Source organism: Leptodactylus fuscus, chromosome 1, assembly GCF_031893055.1.
Source record: "Leptodactylus fuscus isolate aLepFus1 chromosome 1, aLepFus1.hap2, whole genome shotgun sequence".
In the NCBI taxonomy this organism is placed as follows: domain Eukaryota; kingdom Metazoa; phylum Chordata; class Amphibia; order Anura; family Leptodactylidae; genus Leptodactylus; species Leptodactylus fuscus.
In genome coordinates this window covers 258,393,363-258,418,148 of record NC_134265.1, presented here as the reverse complement: position 1 = coordinate 258,418,148, position 24,786 = coordinate 258,393,363, and the positions used below count along the sequence as shown (strand labels likewise).

At 40.5% G+C, this 24,786-nt stretch overlaps 1 protein-coding gene across 1 annotated transcript in view; it reads left to right on the top strand.

The window, feature by feature from the left end:
- Nucleotides 1-4,660: 4,660 nt before the first annotated feature.
- Nucleotides 4,661-24,786, top strand: part of USP53 (ubiquitin specific peptidase 53) — a 34,687-nt gene continuing 14,561 nt past the window's right edge. Inside the window, exons 1-10 of the mRNA XM_075286061.1 lie at nucleotides 4,661-5,207; nucleotides 16,413-16,505; nucleotides 18,668-18,802; nucleotides 19,030-19,143; nucleotides 19,231-19,313; nucleotides 22,772-22,877; nucleotides 23,215-23,361; nucleotides 23,521-23,670; nucleotides 23,762-23,930; nucleotides 24,487-24,639. Of these exons, the coding sequence (XP_075142162.1) occupies nucleotides 5,061-5,207; nucleotides 16,413-16,505; nucleotides 18,668-18,802; nucleotides 19,030-19,143; nucleotides 19,231-19,313; nucleotides 22,772-22,877; nucleotides 23,215-23,361; nucleotides 23,521-23,670; nucleotides 23,762-23,930; nucleotides 24,487-24,639 (1,297 nt within the window). The 5' untranslated portion in view covers nucleotides 4,661-5,060. The remainder of the gene's footprint in view (nucleotides 5,208-16,412; nucleotides 16,506-18,667; nucleotides 18,803-19,029; nucleotides 19,144-19,230; nucleotides 19,314-22,771; nucleotides 22,878-23,214; nucleotides 23,362-23,520; nucleotides 23,671-23,761; nucleotides 23,931-24,486; nucleotides 24,640-24,786) is intronic.

The window sequence follows — 24,786 nt, the reverse complement described above, 5'->3', positions numbered from 1 at the left end:
AAACCGTCACATATTACAAGAAACATGATATTTACTAGTTTCATGACTATTTTTAAGACCTCAAGATACGGACATCACTGTTTACTGAGTGTTTGTGTTGTTAGTCAGCCACGTTTATAGTCTAAAGTGCAGTCAGACAGTAATAAAATAAACAATCACATTTATACTTGTTTACAGTTATTGCGTCTGCACTAGTGTGGAGAATGAATATTATTGTATAGTTTGTGTGGTTGGGTACTGCATTCACCATTGAATGACCAGGCCTAAAAAATTGACAACTCTTTTAAGTTTTAAATCACCTGGGGGAATTGAAAGAAAAAAGTCACCTGTCCCCAATACTCTGGTGTTCTCCCGGCACATTCCGGTATTACCGGATATCAACACAATATTAGTGCAGAGACTTAATGAAATATAAATTCTGTTATTTGTGAGTTAGGCTGAAGCCCCAGGTTGCGGAAACGCAGCTTCTTTTGTTGCAGATTTTGCTGTGTCTCTTTGAGCCAAACCTAGGGGTCGCTACAAAAGGAATGGGAATTTATATAGGAAGTTCTTATACTTCTACCTTCTGCTCAATCCACTCCTGGCTTTAGCTAAAAAAACGCAACAAAATTTACAACAAAAAAAGTTGCATTTCCGCAAAGTGGGGCTTCAGCCTTAGGCTGCTTTCACACGAAGTAATGCTCTGCTCATTCTGACACGTAAACACGTGTCAGAGTGAGCGCAGTAAATCAGAATCCCATCGACTTCAATGGGCTCTGTCTTACGTGCGCTACACATTGAACTCAATGAGAGGCTTTTTTATCTATTGCTTTCAATGTGATACGCGCATAAGGTCAGCGTCAAACATGACCCCGAGGCAGCGGGCATGCTGCCTAGGAGTTATAGTAAGGCCTGAGACTGCAATGGATATATCAGGGACAGATCTATTAGATGGTGGAAACAGTAGTAGTTCAGTCTTAGAGTGATTTAATTTCAGATAGAGCGAAGACATGATATTTGAGACAGCAGAAAGACAGTCGCTGATGTTCTGTAAGTACAGGGGTGACATCACGGGAAGATATGTATAATTGGGTATCATCAGCATAAAGATGGTACCGGAAGTCAAATCTGGTTATGGTTTGTCCAATGGGGGCTGTGTAGAGAGAAAAGAGCAGGGGGCCTAGGACCGAGCCCTGAGGAACCCCAACAGCATGGGAAAGAGGGGAAGAAACAGAACCTGCAAATGATACACTGAAAGTGCAGTCTAAGAGATAAGAGGAGATTGGTGGGATTGGTTGAACCCCAACTTATTAGCAAGTTATGATAGGCCCTAACCTTTGTGGTACAACCCCTTCACTGTTCACACAGGTAAAGCTTTGAGCAAATTAAATACATAAATAAATAAATAAATAACTAATTTGGTTACATACTAGCCCATACTATGCTCATTATTGTTGCACAGTCAATACTAAAAGGAATTTCTTATCTTTTTACCAATGAGGTTATTTGCACATTCCTTACCCAGGATTCTTAGCAGGGCATGCATGTTCTTATAAATCCCTGTATCCCTAATGATGCACATTACCCCTTCTAACCCATTACATTCAAGTAAATCAATAGGGGGTTTTCTGTGTTTTGCTGAACCGATTCATGTTTCTGGATCAAGAACCAATCCTAGGAAATGAAAATAGTGGTTAGAGATGATTTATGGCCATAACTGTAGAGTTTGGCATTACCATCATCAATAATAATCCAAGGTGCAGAATAAATGCAATAAATAGGAGGGTTTCCTTGCAGGAAGATTATTTTTAAAACCTTCTAGTCATTGTGAAATATTGCCAGGTGATATGTTTACATTGCGTAGCATGGTTATTTGCATCGATTTCTTCCTCGCCTTTACGTTGTGCGCTGGTTAAATAAAGTGTTGAACCTTTGTTGACTCTTTATTACAGATGGAAATTACACTGGAGAACGGGAATGGCAACTTTTCTTACCAGCACTAGATCACTGCTAACCAGTCAGTTCCATCTCTAACATTATAAAGGCCTAACTGGTTGCAATCGGCAACTGCTCTACTTTTCCTTTGCAACAGCTTGAACACCTTATACCTCAATAACATCTCTTTTCCTTATAGTACTTTAGTGTCACTCTGACATCAAATTAGGAAAATGTGTTGGTTGCCATGGGCAAAAGCAAGACAATTTTTAGACCGTCTCATAGATCTTCCTGTTTGTATTAGGGGAGCATTGACCCCTTTAGAGGGCTTATTTCGAACCATGGACCATTAGGACCAAGTTTGGGGGTTTTTTTGTACATTTTCTGCCATTTTACTGTCAATGTTTTTTGTGTTTTACATTTTGTGCCATTTAGTGTACGGTGTAACATTTTACCTTTATATTTCAGCAATGTAAATATGTATAGATATTTGATGTTTAACTTTTACAGAACAAATTCCCCCTTTTTAAAGAAATTATTGATTTCTGTCATTGCTTTCTAAGAGCGTTCTATAAGGTTTTTTTTGTTTGATCAATGTACCTAGACTTGTGTTTTGTTGGACAAGATGTAGTTTCCAGATATCTGGTTGGACAGCACTCAACTCAGATATCAGGGTGGACCACCTCCATATTCATTCTTGTCCAGAAAACACTAAAGTTAAATAGCACTTCAAAGGGTTATGCTTCTTAAAGATTATTAAAGCCACAGTTAGGGGCGTAACTCACAAAGACTGGGCCCCATAGCAAATTTTTGACTTGGGACCCCCCTCCACAACATGGTGCCCCCTTTCCTGGAACCCACACAGTATAATGCGGCGGAGACCACGTCTAAAGGTAAGAGACTAATAGCCTTTCTAAAGGCTATTCCGACGTCTTATCCACAAAAAAAAAAAAAGTTTTAATGGTAGAATCCCTAGTATAACCCTTTGGAGTGCTGTTCATCTTTACTGTTATTTGGACAAGATGTTGTTTTCAGTTGTACCATTTTGGGCCACATGGACCTTATTGATTACCTATTATTAATATAAGAGGGTGGATAGAAATATATCAATTTTGATTGTTTTTTGGAGTCCACTGCACAATTTAAAGAGGACCTTTCATCAGATTGGGCACAGGCAGTTCCATATACTGCTGGAAAGCCGACAGTGCGCTGAATTCAGCACACTATCGGCTTTCCCAATCTGTGCCCTGGGTAAAGAGCTTTCGGTCCCGGTACCATAGCGCTTTACAGTCAGAAGGGCGTTCCTGACAGTGCTCGTCCATAGACGAGTATTATCAGGAGGGGAGGAGGCGTTCCTCCCCGCTCACACTGTACAGCGCGATAGGCGCTGTTGTGGAGAAGGACGTACCTGACAAAATGTCAGGAATACCCTTCTGAATATAAAGCGCTACGGTACTGGGACCGATAGCGCTTTACCCGGGGCACAGATCGGGAAAGTCGATAGTGTGCTGAATTCAGCGCACTGTCAGCTTTCCAGCAGTATATAGAACTGCCTGTGCCCAATCTGATGAAAGGTCCTCTTTAAGTAACATTTCCACTTTATTGTACAAATAGTTACAATTATGGCGACACCATATTGTTTTTATTTTTTATACTTTCACAAAATTAAACCACTTTTTATTGAAAGAGTGTTTTTTTTTTAGCCAAATTACAATATCACAATGTCGGTTGGCACCCTATAAATACTGAGAGTGCCAGCGGTCAGTACTATGACCCTTTGTAGTGAAAGCAAGGCTAATTTTCTCATGATGTAGGGATCATGAGGACGTTGTCTCTATATGTTCTATTGATATCCTATGTGAACGGTTCAAAGGTGGGACATGTCCTATTTTTGACTGTTTTCATGGTTGCCTGATAGGTTCAGGTTTATGAGGGATCTGTAAAAAAAAAGTTGTTCCAATTTTTCTAGAATTGTCTAGTATTTGCCGAATCTCAACAAATTCGGTTTGCTCCAAAATCGGTGGAGGATACGCAGACCTTACCTAAAAGTGGGAATTCTTGAAGTTTAGAGTGTTCTCAGGTCAGGACTTAAAAACCCCGATTTTACTAAAGAAAATGTTGGTAACTATCGTTTAAGCTGGGTTCAAAGGTCACAGTTTTTTTGCTGATTAACAAAAACAGAAAGCTAGAAAGCAAGCTGGGGACTGATCAGACAGGACAGACACCAATACATTGGCTATAATCATTATGGTGAAGCATGATATAGATTCGCTCAGAATTTCATAGACTCCAGCACTGTTTCTGAATTCTGCCTGGAATTTAGTAACCTGAGTGGGACTGGTAACTAAGAACAAACCGCCTGACAGCCACATCAAAAGGGCTATGGTTTATAGGCAATGTTTCTATAACAACTACACAGACAGACATCATTTAGCCGTTTTATCTTGTCATTGTGCCAAAAGCAGTTTGGAGCAGTCAGCCCAGTCTGAGCAGAGTTTTGGGTGAAGCACACTGTATGTATATGGTGACCATGTGCGGTCGGATGTGCCCAGTGCAGGCCATACATAACTATCCCTGGGACTACCGGCTTCTCCCCCTACCCCTCACAAACCGGTCTGACAGACAAGCCACGCCCACTACCTGCCCTGGACGTCAGGGGGCCAATGAGTAGGGCGGTGATTGGACGCCCCGCCCCCGCACGTCACGTACAGGTGAGCTCCGGAAAAGAAAACAAAAAACAAGGGGGCGGTGTAACGTGCAGCTGCGTACTGACTACCGACCGCCGAGAGCCCTGCGTGTAGAGGGCGAGGCACACAAGAGAGACCGGGCTGCAGCGGCGGATTACTAGCCGAGTCTACAGCGCTAAGGAAAGCTACGAGCTCCTCCTATCGCTCCCTGAAAGCAGAGAGCGGCTCCTCCTCCCCCGCACGGCGGCCGCCTACTTCTACACGTCTCCCCAGCTTCTCCTCAAAGCTGTACAGAGCTGAGCGGCTCCGGGACTACATAACACGTGTGCGGCCACCAGGAGAAGATGGAGCCTTCCTGGCCACTAGGGGCAGGAGCGACACCTGTGTGAGAGGCGCTGTGTGTGGACCTACCTGCTGTGCCTTGTGTAACCTGCGCCGCTCCTACCCTGCCGGAGGGACATGGCCTGGGTGAAACTATTCCGCCGCCAGGCGGGGGGAAACCTAGGGAAGGTCTACCAACCGGGCAGTGTCCTCTCCTTAGCGCCGACCAAAGGCCTGTTCAATGAACCGGGACAGAACAGCTGCTTCCTGAACAGCGCCGTGCAGGTGAGCGGCCATACTTACCTGTGTTTACCGAGCTGCGTGTAGGTAGCTGTGTGTACATGATGGTGGGTGTAGTGTATCCCTGGTATCTGTGTACATGGTATTGGTTGGAGTATATACTTAGAATCTATTTACAGTGCACTGATTGGTGTATAACCCTGGTGTCTATGTACATGGTGCCTGTGTACATGGCTTTGGTTGGAGTATATCCCTGGTGTCTATGTACATGGTGCTGGTTGTAGTTTATCCCTGGTGCCTATGTACATGGCTTTGGTTGGAGTATATCCCTGGTGTCTATGTACATGGTGCTGGTTGTAGTTTATCCCTGGTGTCTATGTACATGGTGCTGGTTGTAGTTTATCCCTGGTGTCTATGTACATGGCTTTGGTTGGAGTATATCCCTGGTGTCTATGTACATGGTGCTGGTTGTAGTTTATCCCTGGTGTCTATGTACATGGTGCTGGTTGTAGTGTATCCCTGGTGCCTATGTACATGGTGCTGGTTGTAGTGTATCCCTGGTGCCTATGTACATGGTGCTGGTTGTAGTGTATCCCTGGTGCCTATGTACATGGTGCTGGTTGTAGTGTATCCCTGGTGCCTATGTACATGGTGCTGGTTGTAGTGTATCCCTGGTGCCTATGTACATGGTGCTGGTTGTAGTGTATCCCTGGTGCCTATGTACATGGTGCTGGTTGTAGTGTATCCCTGGTGCCTATGTACATGGTGCTGGTTGTAGTGTATCCCTGGTGCCTATGTACATGGTGCTGGTTGTAGTGTATCCCTGGTGCCTATGTACATGGTGCTGGTTGTAGTGTATCCCTGGTGCCTATGTACATGGTGCTGGTTGTAGTGTATCCCTGGTGCCTATGTACATGGTGCTGGTTGTAGTGTATCCCTGGTGCCTATGTACATGGTGCTGGTTGTAGTGTATCCCTGGTGCCTATGTACATGGTGCTGGTTGTAGTGTATCCCTGGTGCCTATGTACATGGTGCTGGTTGTAGTGTATCCCTGGTGCCTATGTACATGGTGCTGGTTGTAGTGTATCCCTGGTGCCTATGTACATGGTGCTGGTTGTAGTGTATCCCTGGTGCCTATGTACATGGTGCTGGTTGTAGTGTATCCCTGGTGCCTATGTACATGGTGCTGGTTGTAGTGTATCCCTGGTGCCTATGTACATGGTGCTGGTTGTAGTGTATCCCTGGTGCCTATGTACATGGTGCTGGTTGTAGTGTATCCCTGGTGCCTATGTACATGGTGCTGGTTGTAGTGTATCCCTGGTGCCTATGTACATGGTGCTGGTTGTAGTTTATCCCTGGTGTCTATGTACATGGTGCTGGTTGTAGTTTATCCCTGGTGCCTATGTACATGGCTTTGGTTGGAGTATATCCCTGGTGTCTATGTACATGGTGCTGGTTGTAGTTTATCCCTGGTGCCTATGTACATGGTGCTGGTTGGAGTATATCCCTGATCACATTTGTACATGGCGCTTGTTGGAGTATATCCCTGGTGTCTGTGTACATAGTTCTGGTTGGAGTATATCTAGTGTCTATGTACATGACGCTGGTTGTAGTGTATCCCTAGTGTCTGTGTACATGGCGCTAGTTGTAGTATATCCCTGGTGTCTATGTACATGGCGCTGGTTGTAGTGTATCCCTGGTGTTTGTGTACATGGCGCTGGTTGGAGTATATCCCCGGTGACATTTGTACATGGTGGTGATGATTACAATCATAGTAACTTGATTGTGAAATGTGATGCTGGTACACATGTAGCCACATAATGCTGGTTGTGGGCATGAATTGAATCATGCTGGTTTGTGTACCTGATGATAAAGTTTGTTGTGTATATATCTGTGAGGGTATGTTATTTCATATTTCTATAGGATGTTGTTTATGCTGTGTGTGTACACTTAGATGATGCTTTCCAATCTGTATTTACAGGATGCTTGCTGTAATGTAATTTTTTTGGACCTGTACATAGAATTCCCCTGGCTGTTGCCTGTGTTTCACAAGATGTTTGTGTGCATTGTCATTTTTTGTGACAGCACCCGTGTGCATGTGTTGGATTTGGCTTCCTGCCTGTGTACATCTATAAGCACCATGTACTAAGCATCTGTGCAGATAAGTAGGCCTATACCTATGTGTGTATATACAGTATGTTTGCCTTTCTTTTATTTATAAACACAGTTTCTATTCTTCGTGTTTATTTTCTCTGTTATCATTAGACATCTGTGCTAATAAATATAATGTACACACTGATACTATTTGTGGCCAGGATCATATGGTATATTGTAGACGTTCCACATCTCTCCAAGCTGCATCCTTTTGTTTTGTTTTTTTTCTGGTTTCTACTGTGAATGTACATAAAGCATTCATGGTACAGTTTCATAGTATTGTGCTGACCTGACAAGAGGCGCCTTTAACAAATGTCAATTAACATGTGAATAATTTACATTGTATTGCATAGTACAGCATGTCTTGGTATCCTATTGATCTGGCGCCATACTGATGTCTTGTATTCATTCATTATTGCTTTGTTACTTAATTACTGAACTGTGACTTTGGGACCATGTTCTGTCCATATCCATCACAACTAAAACTCTCTCTTATCTCTTGTATTGGTATGAGAGCACTGTTGACTCTTTGCATAGATTGGCAAGGGTCTGATAACCAATGTGACATGTTCATGTGACACAATGTTCACCAGTCACATGGCCTGTGAGCAGGTCTGAAAGGTGCACATTCCCTTTAAGTGGGCAGTGTTGTGGATTAGTGTGGCAGTTTTGCCAATAATCTTGGGTACATAAATTACACTAGACTAAAGGAGCCTACTTAATATGACACTGCAATATGGTAAAACAAAAAAAATCATAGTATGAAATAATTGCAGTTTTAGGGTGTGTTAAGCGAAAATTGTTAAAAGGCATACAGCTCTTATTTTGGCACAACTTGGGTGGTCCAGGCAGTAGAAGCCGATAGCAGGTTTCCATTATCATTCATGCCAGTTTTCTGTTGCAAGTTCTATTGTCAGGTCGTGGATGTCCGGCTTCCACTCTCCTCACTCCTCAATCTGCTCGATTTTTGAGATTTTGGAGAACCAATAAAAAGTTGTCATTTTTAGCAGACTCACAACTGAATAAAAAAACTGGTATTAATAAATGCGCTCCACCCCAATTCTGTCTAGTGCATCATTATAATGCAAGTTCTAGTATATGGCACCAAAAATGCTGCTCTTGTCACTACTGTTCTACACTGTGACTCTAACCTACAGCCTTATAATCTCCTGCTGGTAGGACGTGTATTTATTCTGTGGTTTTTGGTCACAGATGACATACCGCCATGTGTCCAGTGGTGTGCCATAACATGCACTACTCTGGTGACAGCACATTTGTATTTCCCCCACCTACAAGTTTTTAAGTGGGTTAGAGGCAGGCCAAATACATTAAGGTGGAATAAATGCAGCAAAGTTAAAAAAAAAAATTTAAGTAGACACGTTAATAGTTTGTTTTGTAAACTAGGAAAGTGAAGTGAATTAACCAAAAAAGGAAATATAAATCACATCAATACTTGGTAGGGCATTCCCCCCCCCCCCCCCATCCCTTTCAAATCAGCATCAATACTTCTAGGTACATGTGCCCACAGTTTTTAAAGGAACTCTGCAGGGAGATTGTTCCACACATCTTGGATAATTTGCCACAAATCTTCTGTGGATGTAGGCTTGCTCAATCTTTCTGTCTCAATGTAATCCTAGACAGACTGGATGATAGGGCTGGGCGATTATGACCTAAATCCAAATTTTGATTGACCGTGCATTTTACCTGTATTATGATTAACTAGCTGTTACCCGCGACTTCGTCTGCGGTGATTGTAGCAGTGGGTATATACAGGCGTGGGTAAGGTTTTCGTACTGTGTATAAGGTATGGGATATGAAATGTAACTTGGTATCTTGTTGTTTCTGTAATTCAGAGAATACGTGAGACTTTTGTGTTGAAGTTAATTTGTATTTGAGCTGCTATACGGTGTTGGTATAAACTTTACATAGTGACTTTGGGACAGAAGTATTTGAAGTTAACCCTTTCCCGCCAATGGCATTTTTTGATTTTCGTTTTTGACTCCCCTCCTTCTAAACCCCATAACTTTTTTATTTCTCTGCTCCCAGAGCCATATGAGGTCTTAATTTTTCTTGGGACAAATTTTTTCTTCATGATGCCACCATTATTTATTCTATATAATGTACTGGGAAGGAGGGAAAAATTCAGAATGGGGTGGATTTGAAGAAAAAATGCATTTCTGCGACTTTCTTACGGGTTTTGGTTTTACGGCGTTCACTGTGCAACCAAAATGACCTGTCCCCTGTATTCTGTGTTTCGTTACGATTCCGGGGATACCAAATTTATATGGTTTTATTTACATTTTGACCCCTTAAAAGAAATCCAAAACTGTGTTAAAATTTATTTTTTTTTTTTTTGAAACGTCGCCATATTCCGATAGCCGTAACTTTTTTATACGTGCCTGTACAGGGATTTATAGGGCGTCTTTTTTTGCGGGACCGGGTGTACTTTGTAGTTCTACCATTTTCGGGAAATGTTATTGCTTTGATCACTTTTTATTAAAATTTTTATCAGAATCAAAACAGTGAAAAAACGGCGGTGTGGCACTTTTGACCATTTTTCCCGCTACAGCGTTTACCGAACAGGAAAAATATTTGTATAGCTTTGTAGAGCGGGCGATTTCGGACGCGGGGATGCCTAACATGTATGTGTTTCACAGTTTTTAACTACTTTTATATGTGTTCTAGGGAAAGGGGGGTGATTTGAATTTTTAATCCTTTTTATTTTTATATTTTTTTTTACTTTTAAACTTTTTTTTTTGCATTTATTAGACCACCTAGGGGTATTGACATGGGTGGGCGGTGTCACGGATTGTCAGAGCGGTGGGGGTCGGCAAACATGGCTGCTCCGGAGCGTTAAAGAGAGCCTCCTGGAGTATCGGTAAGGTGAGGGGCAAGGTGGTAAAGTATATGTGATTGTGTGGGGTTAGGGACGAGGCTGTAGAGGGCAATATGAATTTTGTGGCTTGCTATGGTCCAAAGTGTGTGAGATTGCAGAGATAGTGGTGTGAGTTTGGGTTTTGTGGGGGTCCTGGCACAAACGTATGTGCGCTATTGTGATGAAAAGTAGCCTATTGTTTAATCGGGTGTATTAACTATGTTTGTGGAAAATTTCAGCCAAATCGGTCGAGCAGGTTTTCCGTGATTGAGGAACAAACATCCAAACACACAAACTTTCACATTTATAATATTAATAGGATGGTGATTAAGTCACACCTCTTTTAAACTATGACCCCTATACAGTATTTCTGTGTGTTTGGTGAACCTAGCGAAAATCATCTGGTGGCTTTATTCTAACTGATCACGGCTGAACCTAAACTGCTAATATAATAAGTGGAGGCCCAGGGAAAGTGAGGAAACTTAAGAAAATGTTACTGACCTCTCATTGGCTTTGGCATGACTCCCTGCTGTCTTCAGCGTTTCTTACTGACGCCAGGGACTGCGCCTAAGCAGTCCCTGACAACAGGCAGCAGTTCAGAATAGAGTGGGAAGCCATCCAGGAGAGGTGAGTAACACTGGCCTCTGCTTATTATGTCCTGGGGTCTGAAGAGACCCCACTGCCCGTCCAATACTGAATTCACATTGGCGGATGAAAGTTGCCTGCACAAAAAAAATCAGCGTTTCCGCAATGTAGGGCCTTAGCTTTAAGGCTGAGGCCCCACGTTGCGGAAACGCAAGTTTTTTTTTTTTTTTTTTTTGTTTTGTTTTTTCTTCTTTCCAGCCAAAGCCAAAAATGGCTATAAAAGGAATGGGAAGTATATAAGAATTACTTACACTTCTACCTTCTGCTCAATCCACTGCTGGATTTGGCTTAAAAAACCACAGCAAAATCTGCATTTCTGTAGTGTGGGGCCTCAAGCTAAGACCCCACATTGCGGAAACACTGCTTTTTTTTGTTGCAGATTTTTTTTTTTTTTTTTTCCAGTCATATCCAGGAGTGGATTGAGCAGAAGTGAGAAGCATAAGAACTTTATATATATCTCCCATTCCGTGACAAAATCCGGACCAAAAACCCAGTGTGAATTTACCCTTGGTAAGGGTAAATCCCCATGTAGATAGCCACAGTGGGAAAACCACGATGGAAACACATCAGCTTTTTTTCACAAAGTCTGCAGACTTTCTTCCCCTAATATACCTATACAAAAAATGCTCACGTTTCCATAGGTATAACTGACTTGCTGCGATTTTTGAATACACAGCATTTCCGCTATTTTTTTTTTTTTTTTCTCTCTGCAATTGTATGGATAGGATTAGCCGGAATAACATCCACTTTGTTGGCCGTTTTCCGCCTTACACTAGAAAACTGGAGTTATCGTAAATCTGTTGGGCTGAAGCATCCTGATGTCCGCCCAATTCTATAAAAAGCAGGTGCACATTTTTGAAGCAAACTGCTGTGTGCCAAAAATGTGCTTCATGTGCGCCAGAAACCTGGCATGCTTATTTTAATAAATCCCCCTCCCCCACACTCTCTCTCTGTTGGAGAGTCAGAACTTTGGTCCTACTCCTGAGGAATAGAAGGGGGTGGTTAATTCACCAATACAGCCACTATTAAGAAGATTGCCTTCACTACAACTTAGGGCCAGTTCATACATGCTGAGGTGTTCCGTCCACATGAGGACCCTCCCGGACGGAATACAAGCGCAACTGCAAGCGCTGTGCAGTTCAAGCGCCCGGACCCCATAGACTATAATGGGGTACGTGTGCTTGCCGCGCACTGCCCGCATGAATCATTCTGGACGGAACACATCAGCATGTGTTAACCGGCCCTTACATCATGTACCTTTCTTAGTGGTCAGAGAGAGAAAAAAATTTGTTGGCGTTTTACTTTCTAATTCCTCACGACAATAGGTTATGCTTTTCGGACATTTTAAGTTAAAAATATAAAAAATTGAATATGCCTTGAACAAGGTGCATATTGATATTGTGTATTAACTGTTATGTTATAGAACAGGGGTCGGCCAATTTTTTTTATTTTTTTTTATTTGGCATGTCGAATTAAATGGGAAAAAAAATGACAGATGAGGTCCTCGGAGTGCCGCACAATAATTATAAGACTGACGACCCCTAAACTAAAGTCATATACCACAACCCATAACACAAGGCTGCTGCCACCAGATACTTCAGGTCACATGTGCTTACTGCTATTTCCTTGGATACACCTGTACTTTTTCATTAGAAGCAATGAAAGTCCATGTACAACCCCCAGTTAGAGGTAAATGTACTGTATGTGTCCAGGAGCATCGTATGGCAGCAGCCTTATGGTGGAAACACACTATGTATCTGGATACAAAAACACACCTTTATACAGAATAATGTCCCATAGCGGCCCACACACACAGTGTAATATTCTAGCTTCAATAAAATTCCAATTGGGTCACATTTCTGATTGTATCAGGAATATCAACTGGGCAAATCTCCAGTAAAAATTCCTTGTCTACACCTACATATTTGGCTAGTTTTTATGAGTATTAGTCTAGCCCCATGTTGCAGAAAAATGTTGTTTTTTTTTTCTTTGTTGCAGATTTTGCAACTCTTTTAAGCAAAACCCACGAGTGACTGCAAAAGGAGAGGAAAATATGAAGTAAACACAAATTTTTCTTCCTTCTGCTAAATCTAGTCTTGACTTGGACACAAAAAAACCGTAGTAAAATCTGCAACAAAAAAAAATTTAGGCTGGAGCTCCACGTGGCATAGGTGCTGTGGTTTGGCTGTGGTGTTACAGTCCTTGCAAAATGAATGGGATTCCAGCGAATCCTATCTACACATTGCAGAAAAATATGTGCAGCAGAAATACTGCAATTTCTAAAACTATTGCATTTTTGGTATACCCTTCAGGTATAATTGAAGCAGAAAGCCCCCAGGCGAAAACTCTGAGGACTTTCTGTGAATGCGCTGATGGAAAAACTGCAATGCGATTCTGCTGCGGTTTTTCCCACAGTGCTTTTTTGCTGAGGCTCTCTACCTGGGACCTTAGCTTTACAGCATTGGCATCCATTGACCTCAATATTAAAAAAACAAAAACAAAAAAAAACTGATGCAACCATAAAGTATGCTAAGGTTAAGTAGCCTGCCCTAGGGTATATGGTTGAATGGCAGTTTACTTGTTGAAGTTCTATCTTGCTGTCTCATAGTGGATTTAAAGGGGTTTTCCCATGAACATATACATATTAAACTTTCTAGAAAAAAAGTTGTTAGCAACCCAGTCATGATTTGCTTATTGCAGGCAAGTTATCAGGCAGGGACGCTGTCTTAGAAGATAACAGAAAGCCACCATAAAGAAATCGTAATTGGGTGTTTGACAGTGTATGTCTATGTTCATGGGGAAAATCCATTTAACTGCACTGAAAGCATTACAAGGAAATGTGAACTGAGACTTGCCACAGGTTCTGAATCTGTAAAAGAGTTGTCTGATCTCATTTTCTACTTGGAAAGTTTTACACAAAAATGTCTGGTTCATGGACAGGAAGCTTCCTGATTGAAAGAGTCCTTTTCCTCAGAACTGTTGATAAGTCACCAAGGGACCTTTAAGAGGAGGAAGGAAATGCTTTTGGACTCCAATACATTTCCTTTATGAGTATAAAGAGAATGCGTGTCATATTGAAAGCGCTTGCTGTTACCATTTTTGTACAGTGTTAGGAAATTGTTTAGGAAAGCAGTCTTTTTGGTTTAATACTTGCCTTTTCCTTTTAAGGTCACCATAGCGAATGCACAATAGAACAAGTTTACCTCTTACTTTATTTTACTTGTGTTTTTTTTGCATTCAGACAGACCTGAAATTCTGTGACACGTTTATTTGTATGGAGAAATATAGACACCCCCTGATTTAGGGCAGCGTAGCGGAAGAATTATAACATGTCAGGAGTAGAGATGAGCGAACACTGTTCGGATCAGCCGATCTGAACAGCACGCACCCATAGAAATGAATGGAAGCACCTGTGACGCTGACTTTGCCGGCGTCACAGGTGCTTCCATTCATTTCTATGGGTGCGTGCTGTTCGGATCGGCTGATCCGAACAGTGTTCGCTCATCTCTAGTCAGGAGGATAGGCCTCCATCTATCTACCGTATATACTCGAGTATAAGCCAAATTTTCAAGCACAGTTTTTATGCTGAAAAAGCCCCCCTCAGCTTATACTCGAGTCAAGCACAAATTTTTATTTTTATTTTATTTATTTTTTTTTGGGGGGGGGGGGGAGGGGGGTGTATGACCAGCCACAATAGTAATGTATAGAATCTCCCATAAAATAGTGGGGGGTAAAAAAAGATTTAAAAAAATTAGAATATAAAAATAAAATGTTCTAAATCCCTCCTTTCCCTAGAATACATATAACAGTAGAAAATGACTGTGAAACACATACACATTAGGTATCCCTGTGTCTACTGAATATAGGGTATCTGCAGTTCTCCTGTTCCGTCAGGAAGGGGTTAATAGGAGCACTGCAGATACCCTATATTCAGCCAGGCTGAATTCCTAGTGGGGGGGGGAGAGACACTCAGTTCTCAAGCTCAGGGAAGGGGCCAAACACTCCCTCCCCTTCCCCAGCACCTACTGCACCCAAAAACTCCAACACTTTTTTTAATTTTTGAAATTTTCCAGTAGCTGCTGCCCCCCCCCCCCCCCCCCCCTCTGCTTATACTCGAGTCAATAAGTTTTCCCAGTTTTTTTTTTTGTAGTAAAATTAGGGGCCTCGGCTTATATTCGGGTCGGCTTATACTCGAGTATATACGGTATCTATCAATCTCTCTATCTCTATTATTATTATTATTTATTTTTAATAATCTGCAACAAAAATAGTTACATTTCCACAACTTGGGGCCTTAGCATTAATCTATATCTCTTATATTATTAATAGAGAAAAATCTTCCCTTGTATATAAATTTTTAAATTTTTATTAAAACCCTGCTGGCTAAGAAGGCCATTATTTAGAGCAAACAGCCACATTCCAGCTCTACTTTCCTGATCTATCGTGGAAATAAACAAATTGACCATTTTGAGCAAAGCTTTATTTCAGGACTGGCCTGTTTATTGTGTGTAGTATAACACACTTGACTACATTCCTCTCCAGGTAGGTCAGAAGCGAAGCTTTAAGCTGCTGTTTATCCATTAAAGGCCATTTTGACTTTAAAGAAACATAAAAGCCACTGACAGTTGCTTATGAAGTAACATAATAGGCTATTCTCCTTGTAAATCCAGCACCCGTAACCTACCCTTGCATTGCAACTCTGATTTTTCTATGCACCTTTACATTGAGAAGTGGAATTTCATTTGACTTAGATGACCCGTACACTCTTCCATTGCACTACATGTGGTAACACCCTCCCCCCCCCCCTTCCCTTTACAAGGTGGCCTCTTCATAATTCATATGGACGTCCCTACGCCAGAATGGAAAACTACAGCATTTATTATCTAGTGTAGATTTCCAGAGTTACGCAAACCAAAAAACCAACGCGAGCACACACACACAAAATTGGTGGAACAGACAGCACTGAGTTGCACAAGTCCTGCTGATTCTTAAACTTTGTTTACACAGTGTTTTTTGCATATTAAAGGGGTTTTTTTTTTAAAAAAAAAAAACCTAAAAAACATGCTGTTAATATATAAAAACCTTGTGCATTTTTTTTCTGAAAAAATGCACCATTTAAGTCCACCCTTAGTTGGAGGCATAGGTAGTCTATGGTACTTTCCTCTACTTCATAAATCACAGTAGGGAAGAGGTAATGTTTATCACCATCAGTACTACAGAGAAATGTATCTGCACTGAATATAGGTGGCAAGCTCTGACACTATATCATAAGTTATGTTTTATTGTGAGGGAAAATGCACATTAATAATGCGCACACACTGTGTGAACAAGATTTAATAGACTGTGTCTAGATGTCAACCAGATTGTTCAACTGGTGCATATTAGGATGTTTGTATGGTTGGGCTAGCAGCGAGATGATTTCACTTTATTGTGTTTTGTTTTTTGCATTCAGACAAACTTAACTCCATGACACATTTATTTGTATGGAGAAAAAAAAGACCTGGACTGTTTATCCCAATCTTATACATTGATCCAATGCTTTTTCATTCATATTTTTCATTCTGTTTATCTTGCAGGTTTTGTGGCAATTGGACATCTTCCGCCGCAGTTTACGTGGGCTAACTGGACATGTCTGTTTAGGAGAAGCGTGTATATTTTGTGCATTAAAAGTAAGTCATTGGTTTCTATTTGTGAAGATATCTATGGTAAATGACGCCTTCACTTTTGTAGAGATTTTTCTGGATAAAATATAATCTTTATTGTTCCAATAATAAAATTGTGACTATAATCTAAAATGCCCAACTAAAAGCAGGCAGGCAACGCATGTGTTTCAGTAATGGTGATGGGGTCACCGGATATAGAGAGGCCCTATGTTCTGAATACGATAGGGCTATGTATATACCACTTATTAGAAACACCCACTGCCTGAGTTTACAGGTGCCCAGTAACAGATGGAAATACTTAAATAAAGCAAAGTAATATCTATGTTAATACCACTATTCATTTTAAGCTGAGTTTTATGATGGCACTTCTTTGGTGAGGTTCTTGATTATTTTGGCAGATAAAGAGATAGATAGATATATATATATATAATTTTTTTTTTTTTTTTTTTTTTTTTTTTGCTTTGTCATTACCTTTAGGTTTTCCAGTCAAACAAGTTTCCTATTTGCATTTCATTTTGAGTGTTGACTAGAAAATTCTTGGATAGTTCCAACTGCTGGAATTGTTTACTTGTTTTTCCTGTTGTGACTACTATGGCATTCTTCTCTTAGAAATGTTGTTCTTGTGACATATTTTACTTCTCAGCTTCATAGTATTGAGCAGGTTTTCCAGTGTTATGGACAGAGATGAACCACATTTCATTTGCCGTCAGCACCATGCTGGTCCTCTATTGACTTGAGCAGATGACTCGTATTGTTTTGGACTCTCTAGCTACCAGTTATACCTGTTATCAGGCAGCTTGTACCTAGCAATCTGTGTCGCAGGTTATGCATTTCTTTAGCTCGCGCTAGACTTGGTGCTGAGGACAGAAAAGGGACATTAACTATAGTGGTTTTTTTTGTTTATTTTTGTCCCCTCCACCCATTAAATAAATATTCGAAAATGCAGTCTCCTGTTGTTGATCTATTGTCAGCTAACTAGTCTGTAAGCCCACTAGAATGTTGCAAGCTATAGTATAGCACTTCCAGTGGTTTGTATCATGGAGATGGACAGCATTTTAAGTCCTAAACCCCATATAAGGAAATAAATATCTTGTTGCCATTTACAGTGTAAGTGCGTTCACACTACAGTTGGTGTCCACTCAGAAGTGTCCGTGGCTATTATCCATTCAAGGTTTTAGCAACGGACACTAGCTGAACTGTCAGAAGTTTGGTAAAATTTTCATTCATTTCATGGGGCAACATGGCTCAGTGGTTAGCACTGCAGCGCTGGAGCCCTGGGTTCAAATCCCACCAGGAACAACAACTGCAAGGAGTTTCTATGTTCTCGCCGTGTTTGTGTGGATTTTCTCCCATACTCAAAAAAAAAAAAAAAATCCATTAATTTCAATGAGATTTTATCTGTCGGCTTACACCCATGTCCATTTTATCTCCAGCGAACAAAAAAAAATCCAACATGCAGGACTTTTTCTGTCCGTTAGAATAAAATGGACAGCAAGTGTCATGTACATTAAATTCTATACGAAACTGACATATAATGGGCAGCAGCCCCATACTGTGCTTTATGATAGGTGTCCATTTTCTTTTCTTTTTTTTCTTTTTTTTTTTTTCTAAAATGGACACTTTCATAACAGACTCCCAACGGTAGTGTGAACCCTACCTAACAAATTCTATCTTGGTCGCTGATCTTCTCTGACCAGGATTATCTTTTCGAGCCTGTGGTCACTTAGTTTTTGGTTGAGAGCGGATTTATGAACATTATCTACATTTTGGACAGATGTAGACTAGACCATCATAAGTTGCTCCTATCAAATTATTTGATTCTGTTTGATACATCTGGAATATTGTTACGGTCTGGAACACCCTTCTAACAGTGGGCAGACATCGGTAATGGCACCAATCTCTCCAGCCCTGGGGCAGATACAGGGAAAGCTGACAGTGTGCTGAATTCAGTGCACTGACTACTTTCTAGCTGTATATAAACCTGCATGTGTCTGAGGATGTGAAAGGTCCTCTTTAAGCTAGTCTTTGTAAATCTTTTCCAGTTTGCTACCTGTGTAGTTGTATAGGATTGTATATAAACCTACTGAACGAAGTACCACTTATTTGCAATGGTGACAGCTCATTGAATGGTTATGATTGTAAAGTTGTTTTAATTCTCTTGCCTACAGTCCATATTTTCCCAATTTCAAACTAGTCGGGAGAAGGTACTGCCATCTGATGCCATGAGACTTGCACTCGCTGAGAGCTTTAAAGATGAGCACCGCTTCCAGCTTGGCCTTATGGATGATGCTGCTGAGTGTTTTGTGAGTATTGAGTTTTTTTTTCTTCAATGCTGATACCTTTGGAGCATCAGCTGAATGTGGCTTGGAACACAGTATTGTAACTGCTTTACATGTACCATCTGGCATTAGCCACATTCATAGACTTTTTTTTTTTTTTTTTTATTTTTTTTATTATTGTACTTTTGCTTTTCAACAGTTCACCTGCTACATATTTAATAAGTTTTCTTCCAATTATGTGCCGCTTACAGGAAAACATTCTGCAGCGAATTCATTTCCATATTGTGCCAAACAGTGAGGGCGATATGTGCACTTCAAAATCCTGCATTACCCATCAGAAGTTTGCAATGACCCTGTATGAGCAGGTTGGAAACTTTTGTTAATTTTCATTTTACAAATCATGGCCTTTTTCCTCCTATTTTTCTTCTAATATCTGCTTGTTTACTTCTCAGTGTGTGTGCCGGAGTTGTGGAGCATCATCGGATCCTTTGCCTTTTACAGAATTTGTGCGTTACATTTCCACTACTGCACTTTGGTGAGTGTTCTATACCTTTCCTAACTGCATTCAATGATGAGCATTGTTATATGCTGATCAGCACACACTGTCTTAGGCTACATTTAGGCCGGGGCCCCACGTAGGATAAACGTTATGGTTTGCCCATAACTGTCGGTCGCAGTTTTGGAAATCACAGCATGTCAACTATAACTACGGTAAGGCTGGTGGTTTCCCTATAGGTATAATAGAAGCAGAAAGTCCACAGAGGAAACCTCTGCAAACTTTCAGGGAAAAACCATGATTTGTTGCGGCTGTGGATTTTCTTGCAGCGCTTTTCTGCTGCAGGACACAACGTGGGATCTCGATATCTATTTTATCTATTTACTGACATTGAATCTAATGCTGTGGGGTGATGTCTGGTAAAAAGAAAACAAAAAAAACATCATACAACCATTATTCACTGTTGTGTGAATGTAGCTTCACTCCACTTCCCTAAAATCCAGTGCGCTATGTTGGCCTCAGCTAACCTAGTTATTTTGTAGTAAGAAGGGGATTATGCTGAAACTTCAGCCCATTCACCTCCCTTGTACTTTGTGCTGTGAAAAAGTGTTAACATGTATTCAAGAAATTCCTTTTTAATAACTCTTAACCTTTCCAACCAAATGGCTTACTGTAGAAAGTTGTGAAGGCGTAATGAAATTTAAGAATTCGATTTATGGGTTGTAAAAGGAGACCTATGAATTTGGCTGTCTAGCTTATAAACAGCAGGTGATTCTGGACTTCGTTGGGTGGTATAGCAAAGAAATAAGGATATTGCCAAAAAACAGTATTGGACAGGGAATGTGAAACATGTAATACCTCAAATGATTGTAAAGAGTGTCTGTCGTGTATTGTTTGTTTACCAGGATTCCTCTACCCTACTGTCCTAGTGCTGCTCCCAGCTTTATTATGGACTACCCTCTGTGGTGGTTGTTTGCTTTTAATAGTATTTTTCTGTGGTACTGTAGATGTATTGCTATACAGCCTCTTCTTCCAGATTTAGTTACATAGCCTAATAGCAACTTTTACACAGCAATGATCTTTGCATAGACGATATCTAAGTGAATGGGGAGCTAAAGTCTCTAACCGCTTTTGGAATCGCGGCATGTTATTATTGAGCACCTTTCTAAAGGCGAAGAGCATTTCTCCAGTATCTAGCATTTTCATATTAATCCTGTCAAAAACACATTTCCATTTGTGTTTCAGCCATGAGTGGCAGGAAATTACTTCCCTCCACATTCTTATTTCTAGTGAGTCAGAGGCATTATAAGCTTTGTTGGGAAAAGTTTTTCCAATCTTCGGATAAATAATGCGCAGTTACCGAGGCGTGGGCGGATTTTAGCATGTTAATGTTTTATTTAAATTGCAGCCTCTTTGAATTGTGACTCAAGCTGTAAGTGCACCATGTTATTTGGGCCCAGGGTTCCAGACACAAGCAGATGTTCTTTCTTTGGGCTGCTGTGCTGCCTCTTTGTATGAGCTACCATGAGCATTTAGCTTAGAAATTCTGACTTTCGGAATGAAAATCACTTTCACTGTCAAAGTTTTAAAAAAGAGCGACTACTTACATCATGTCTGAATGGTGAGCTCTCTGCAATTTAGCTGGAGCGTGGCGCCACTAATGGGCTTTAACCTTTGCGAGAAATGAGCACATATAAATATAATTGTATGGTGAGCCTGTATAAATGCCTTGTCTCATGCTGCTTCTAAGCAGGTTCCCACATACCCGTTCACATTAGCTTTCTAAATTTATTGCAACTAACTAGTGTTCTGTAGATGGCTTCTTTGCCAAGGGGGAATTGGAAACGCTAGTGTTATCTACTCCTTTTATATTTGCTGGGCGGGCAGGGGACCTTTGTTTTATAGATGGTTGTAAGAAATAGTGTATGACCATATGAAAACCAGAGTATTATACTTTATAACCTCATATTGAAGTCAGCATTTACACTAGGGATCCCATTTATCTGTATCCAGTGCAGAGAGAATTGCATCAGTCTCATGACCCAGGCATCTGAAATCCATATGCACTTATATAACCTCAAGGGATTACAAAGTTAGCAATCTCAACTAACCTCAGCACCATTGAGGCACAAAGTTAACTTGGGCACACAAGTAGGAAGGAAGAGAATATACCCAGTCTGTAAGATTGAATAAAGGCTTAAATTCATTCAATCTGTTTTCCTGCAGTGATGATCTAGAGGGCAAAATCCATATGTTAGTGCTGTATAGGGGGTTAAATAGTTGCAGAAACATATCTTTGTGGCTACAAACTGATAAAGTAATGCAGAAAATGTAACTTTTTTTTTTTTTTTTTTTTTTTTTTTTTATGGCGATGTAAATCAGCCTGAAGGTGTACCAGGGTGGTGCTAATTTGGGAAATTTGTAGACAAATCTGGCAATTCAGTACATCCCCTGGTGCACTTGCAGGCTTCATTGCATATCAATAAGATGATTCTCTGTAAGAATAGGTATGTGGCCACAAGGGTATGTTTCAATTCCTATTAAACGCTCATTCACTGCTATTTTTGGTTTGGGAAGCATTTTGGACCTGATAGATTCCCTTTAAGGCCGGGGCCCCACGGAACGTAAATGCCACGATTTGCCCTCAGCGGAGATGCTGCGGGAAAAAATCGCGGCATTTTACAGTGCAAGCAAAGGGGGTGCGATTCATGCGAATCCCATGCCCACTTTGCCGTTGCGGCTTTGCAAATTGCAGCATGTCAATTATATCTATAGAAATGCCGGCGGCTTTCTCGTAGATATAATGTTAAGAGAGAGTCTGCGGAGGAAAACTCGGTGAACTTTCTCTTCAAAGCACTACGGAAAGAACCGCAATGCGATCACGCAGCTGTTCTTTCCCGTGAGGCCTTAGCCTAAGAGAGACTTCCAGACCCCTGTTGAACTCCTTGTGTATTCACTATGATCACTTCCCTTGGTAGCTAGTTCCGTTGTCTGCTCTTACAGTAAAGAACCCCCTTTTATGTTGATGTAGAAATATTTAAAAATGCAATTGGGAAAAGAGCAACTATCTTTACATAAAATATAGCTTATAATCTCTAGAGGTTCTGTATACAGTGACTTATGCCTTGAAATGTGAATGATAGGTGATAACTCTATTTAGACTTGCATTACAAAATCAGAGAAAATGTTTAACTCAGTACTGAAAAAAAAATAGAATCATATTTTATTGAAGTAATAGTGTGCAAAGCAACTGTAAAATCTGCCTTGTTAGTCAATATTAATTTACGACTTTGGTTGAGTTTACATTTCTCTGTTTCAGTGTGAGCTTAATATACATGAAAGGAAACTGCAGTAAAAATGAAAGGGCCCTAGGGATCGGTAATAACTATAGCAATAGATAGTAATGAGAAATGAAGCATATAATGAATAGTAAAGACACAGAATGTATTCCCTCTGCAATGTTCTTAACACCTGTGTACCTTCCATGTCTTTTCTAGTAATGAAGTTGATCGAATGCTGGAAAGACATGAGCGCCTGAAGCCAGAGATGTTTGCTGAGTTACTACAGGCTGCGAACACAGCGGATGACTATAGAAAGTGTCCTGTAAGTGCTATAAAATTGTCACATTACTGTGACTCTACATGAATCTTCCTCCTGAGCAGGGAGTAGCTGAAATTTGTGAGCAAAGTCAAATGAGTAAAATGGGGTTTTCTGATTTATGCATAAATGTGGTCAAGGGCAGGGACTTTTGTAACATAAAATAAGAAAAAAAATAAATAAACCCTTATACATGCATCCTTTGCACACAAGTGTCTTGCCACAGTTTTCTGTCTACTTGGCTGCAGTGGTGATGTGCCTGTATGGCAACCGCTGTCCTCAACACTTTTGTGATGTATTCTGCTAAGGCCAGTGATTGACTTTAATGTCTATATTCCTTTAGAGCAATTGTGGCCAGAAGATAAAGATTCGCAGGGTGCTAATGAACTGTCCGGAGATAGTAACCATTGGTCTGGTGTGGGATTCTGAGAACTCGGACTTGACTGAAGATGTTGTTCGGAACTTAGCTACACAGCTCTACTTACCTGGGGTATGTATCCTCATTGTAGTCCATGAAACAAATAAATATCACCAATATGTTTTTGTACATTATAGAGACATTATAATATGTACCAATATATGAACTAGATTTTGATGACATCTTTTACTTCCAGTGTGGTGAACTAAAACATTTCTTGCTTTTCCCTAGTTGTTTTTTAGAGTTACAGATGAACAAGCTAAAGAAAGTAGACTTTATCTTGTGGGTATGATCTGCTATACAAGCCGACACTATTGTGCCTTTGCCTACCATACAAAAAGTGCCAGATGGGTTTTATTTGACGATGCATCAGTGAAAGAGGTAATTGTATAAGTTTTTATAAAATGTCTAGATCTTTTGTTTAAATTTTAAATTTCACAGTAACTTTTTTTCTTTCCCCTTGTTTATTCAGGTTGGTACCAAATGGAAAGATGTGGTCACCAAGTGCATTCGGTGTCATTACCAGCCTTTGCTACTGTTTTATGCAAATCCTGATGGCACTGCAGTGACTACAGATGATGCTCTCAGGCAGGTCATGCACTGGACACCTTACAAAAGAATCTTCACCAATGAGGATACAGGTGTGTTTTATGGAAATGAAGCTTTGCTGTGGTTTCTTTAGTGTTAGTTTTTTTTTGTTGTGATAAGCGAATCTTCAGTGTGTGTGTGTATAGGTATAATAATAATAAATTTTATTTCTATAGCGCCAACATATTCCGCAGCACTGTACAATTTGTAGGGTTCAAATACAGACAGAAAGATACATTACAAAGAAAGTCATTTCACACAATGGGACTGAGGGCCCTGCTCGCAAGAGCTTACAATCTATGTGTGTGTGTGTGTGTGTGTGTATATATATATATATATATATATATATATATATATATATATATATGCGCGACCATTCATCTTAATGGCTGTGATCATAGCAGCAAGGAAAACGTAGACTATCTTTGCTTCTTTTGGCAAAATTGCCTATTTGCCAAGAATGAAGGACTGCTGCTCTTTGAAGAAAAAGGGGTAGTCTTCTGGCCAATCCACCTTTCCTGTTTTCATCAAACTGGTTATTACCACCTGATTTCATGAAAGTGTAAATGTGAAACGCTATAGATTCTCTTGTACATTTTCTTTCCTCAGTTCATGAACGAATATCAACATCCAAAAAGACAGACTACAACAGAGATCGTGATGATTTTGGAGAACACATTTATCAGAACAGTGGTTACAAAAATCAGAATGATCCAGGATATAATGGCAGTGGTGTTCAGTCAAGTGCTGGCAGAGGACCTGGTATGTAAAACTATTTCTAAGTTATGGTCTTTACTATCTAAAGGGGTTGTCTGTAATGGGAATATAAACAGGTGACAATCTTTTCTAGTCAAAGTGTAACTAAACTCTTAGGGTGCATTCACACGATGTCTTTTGGCACGTAATGTG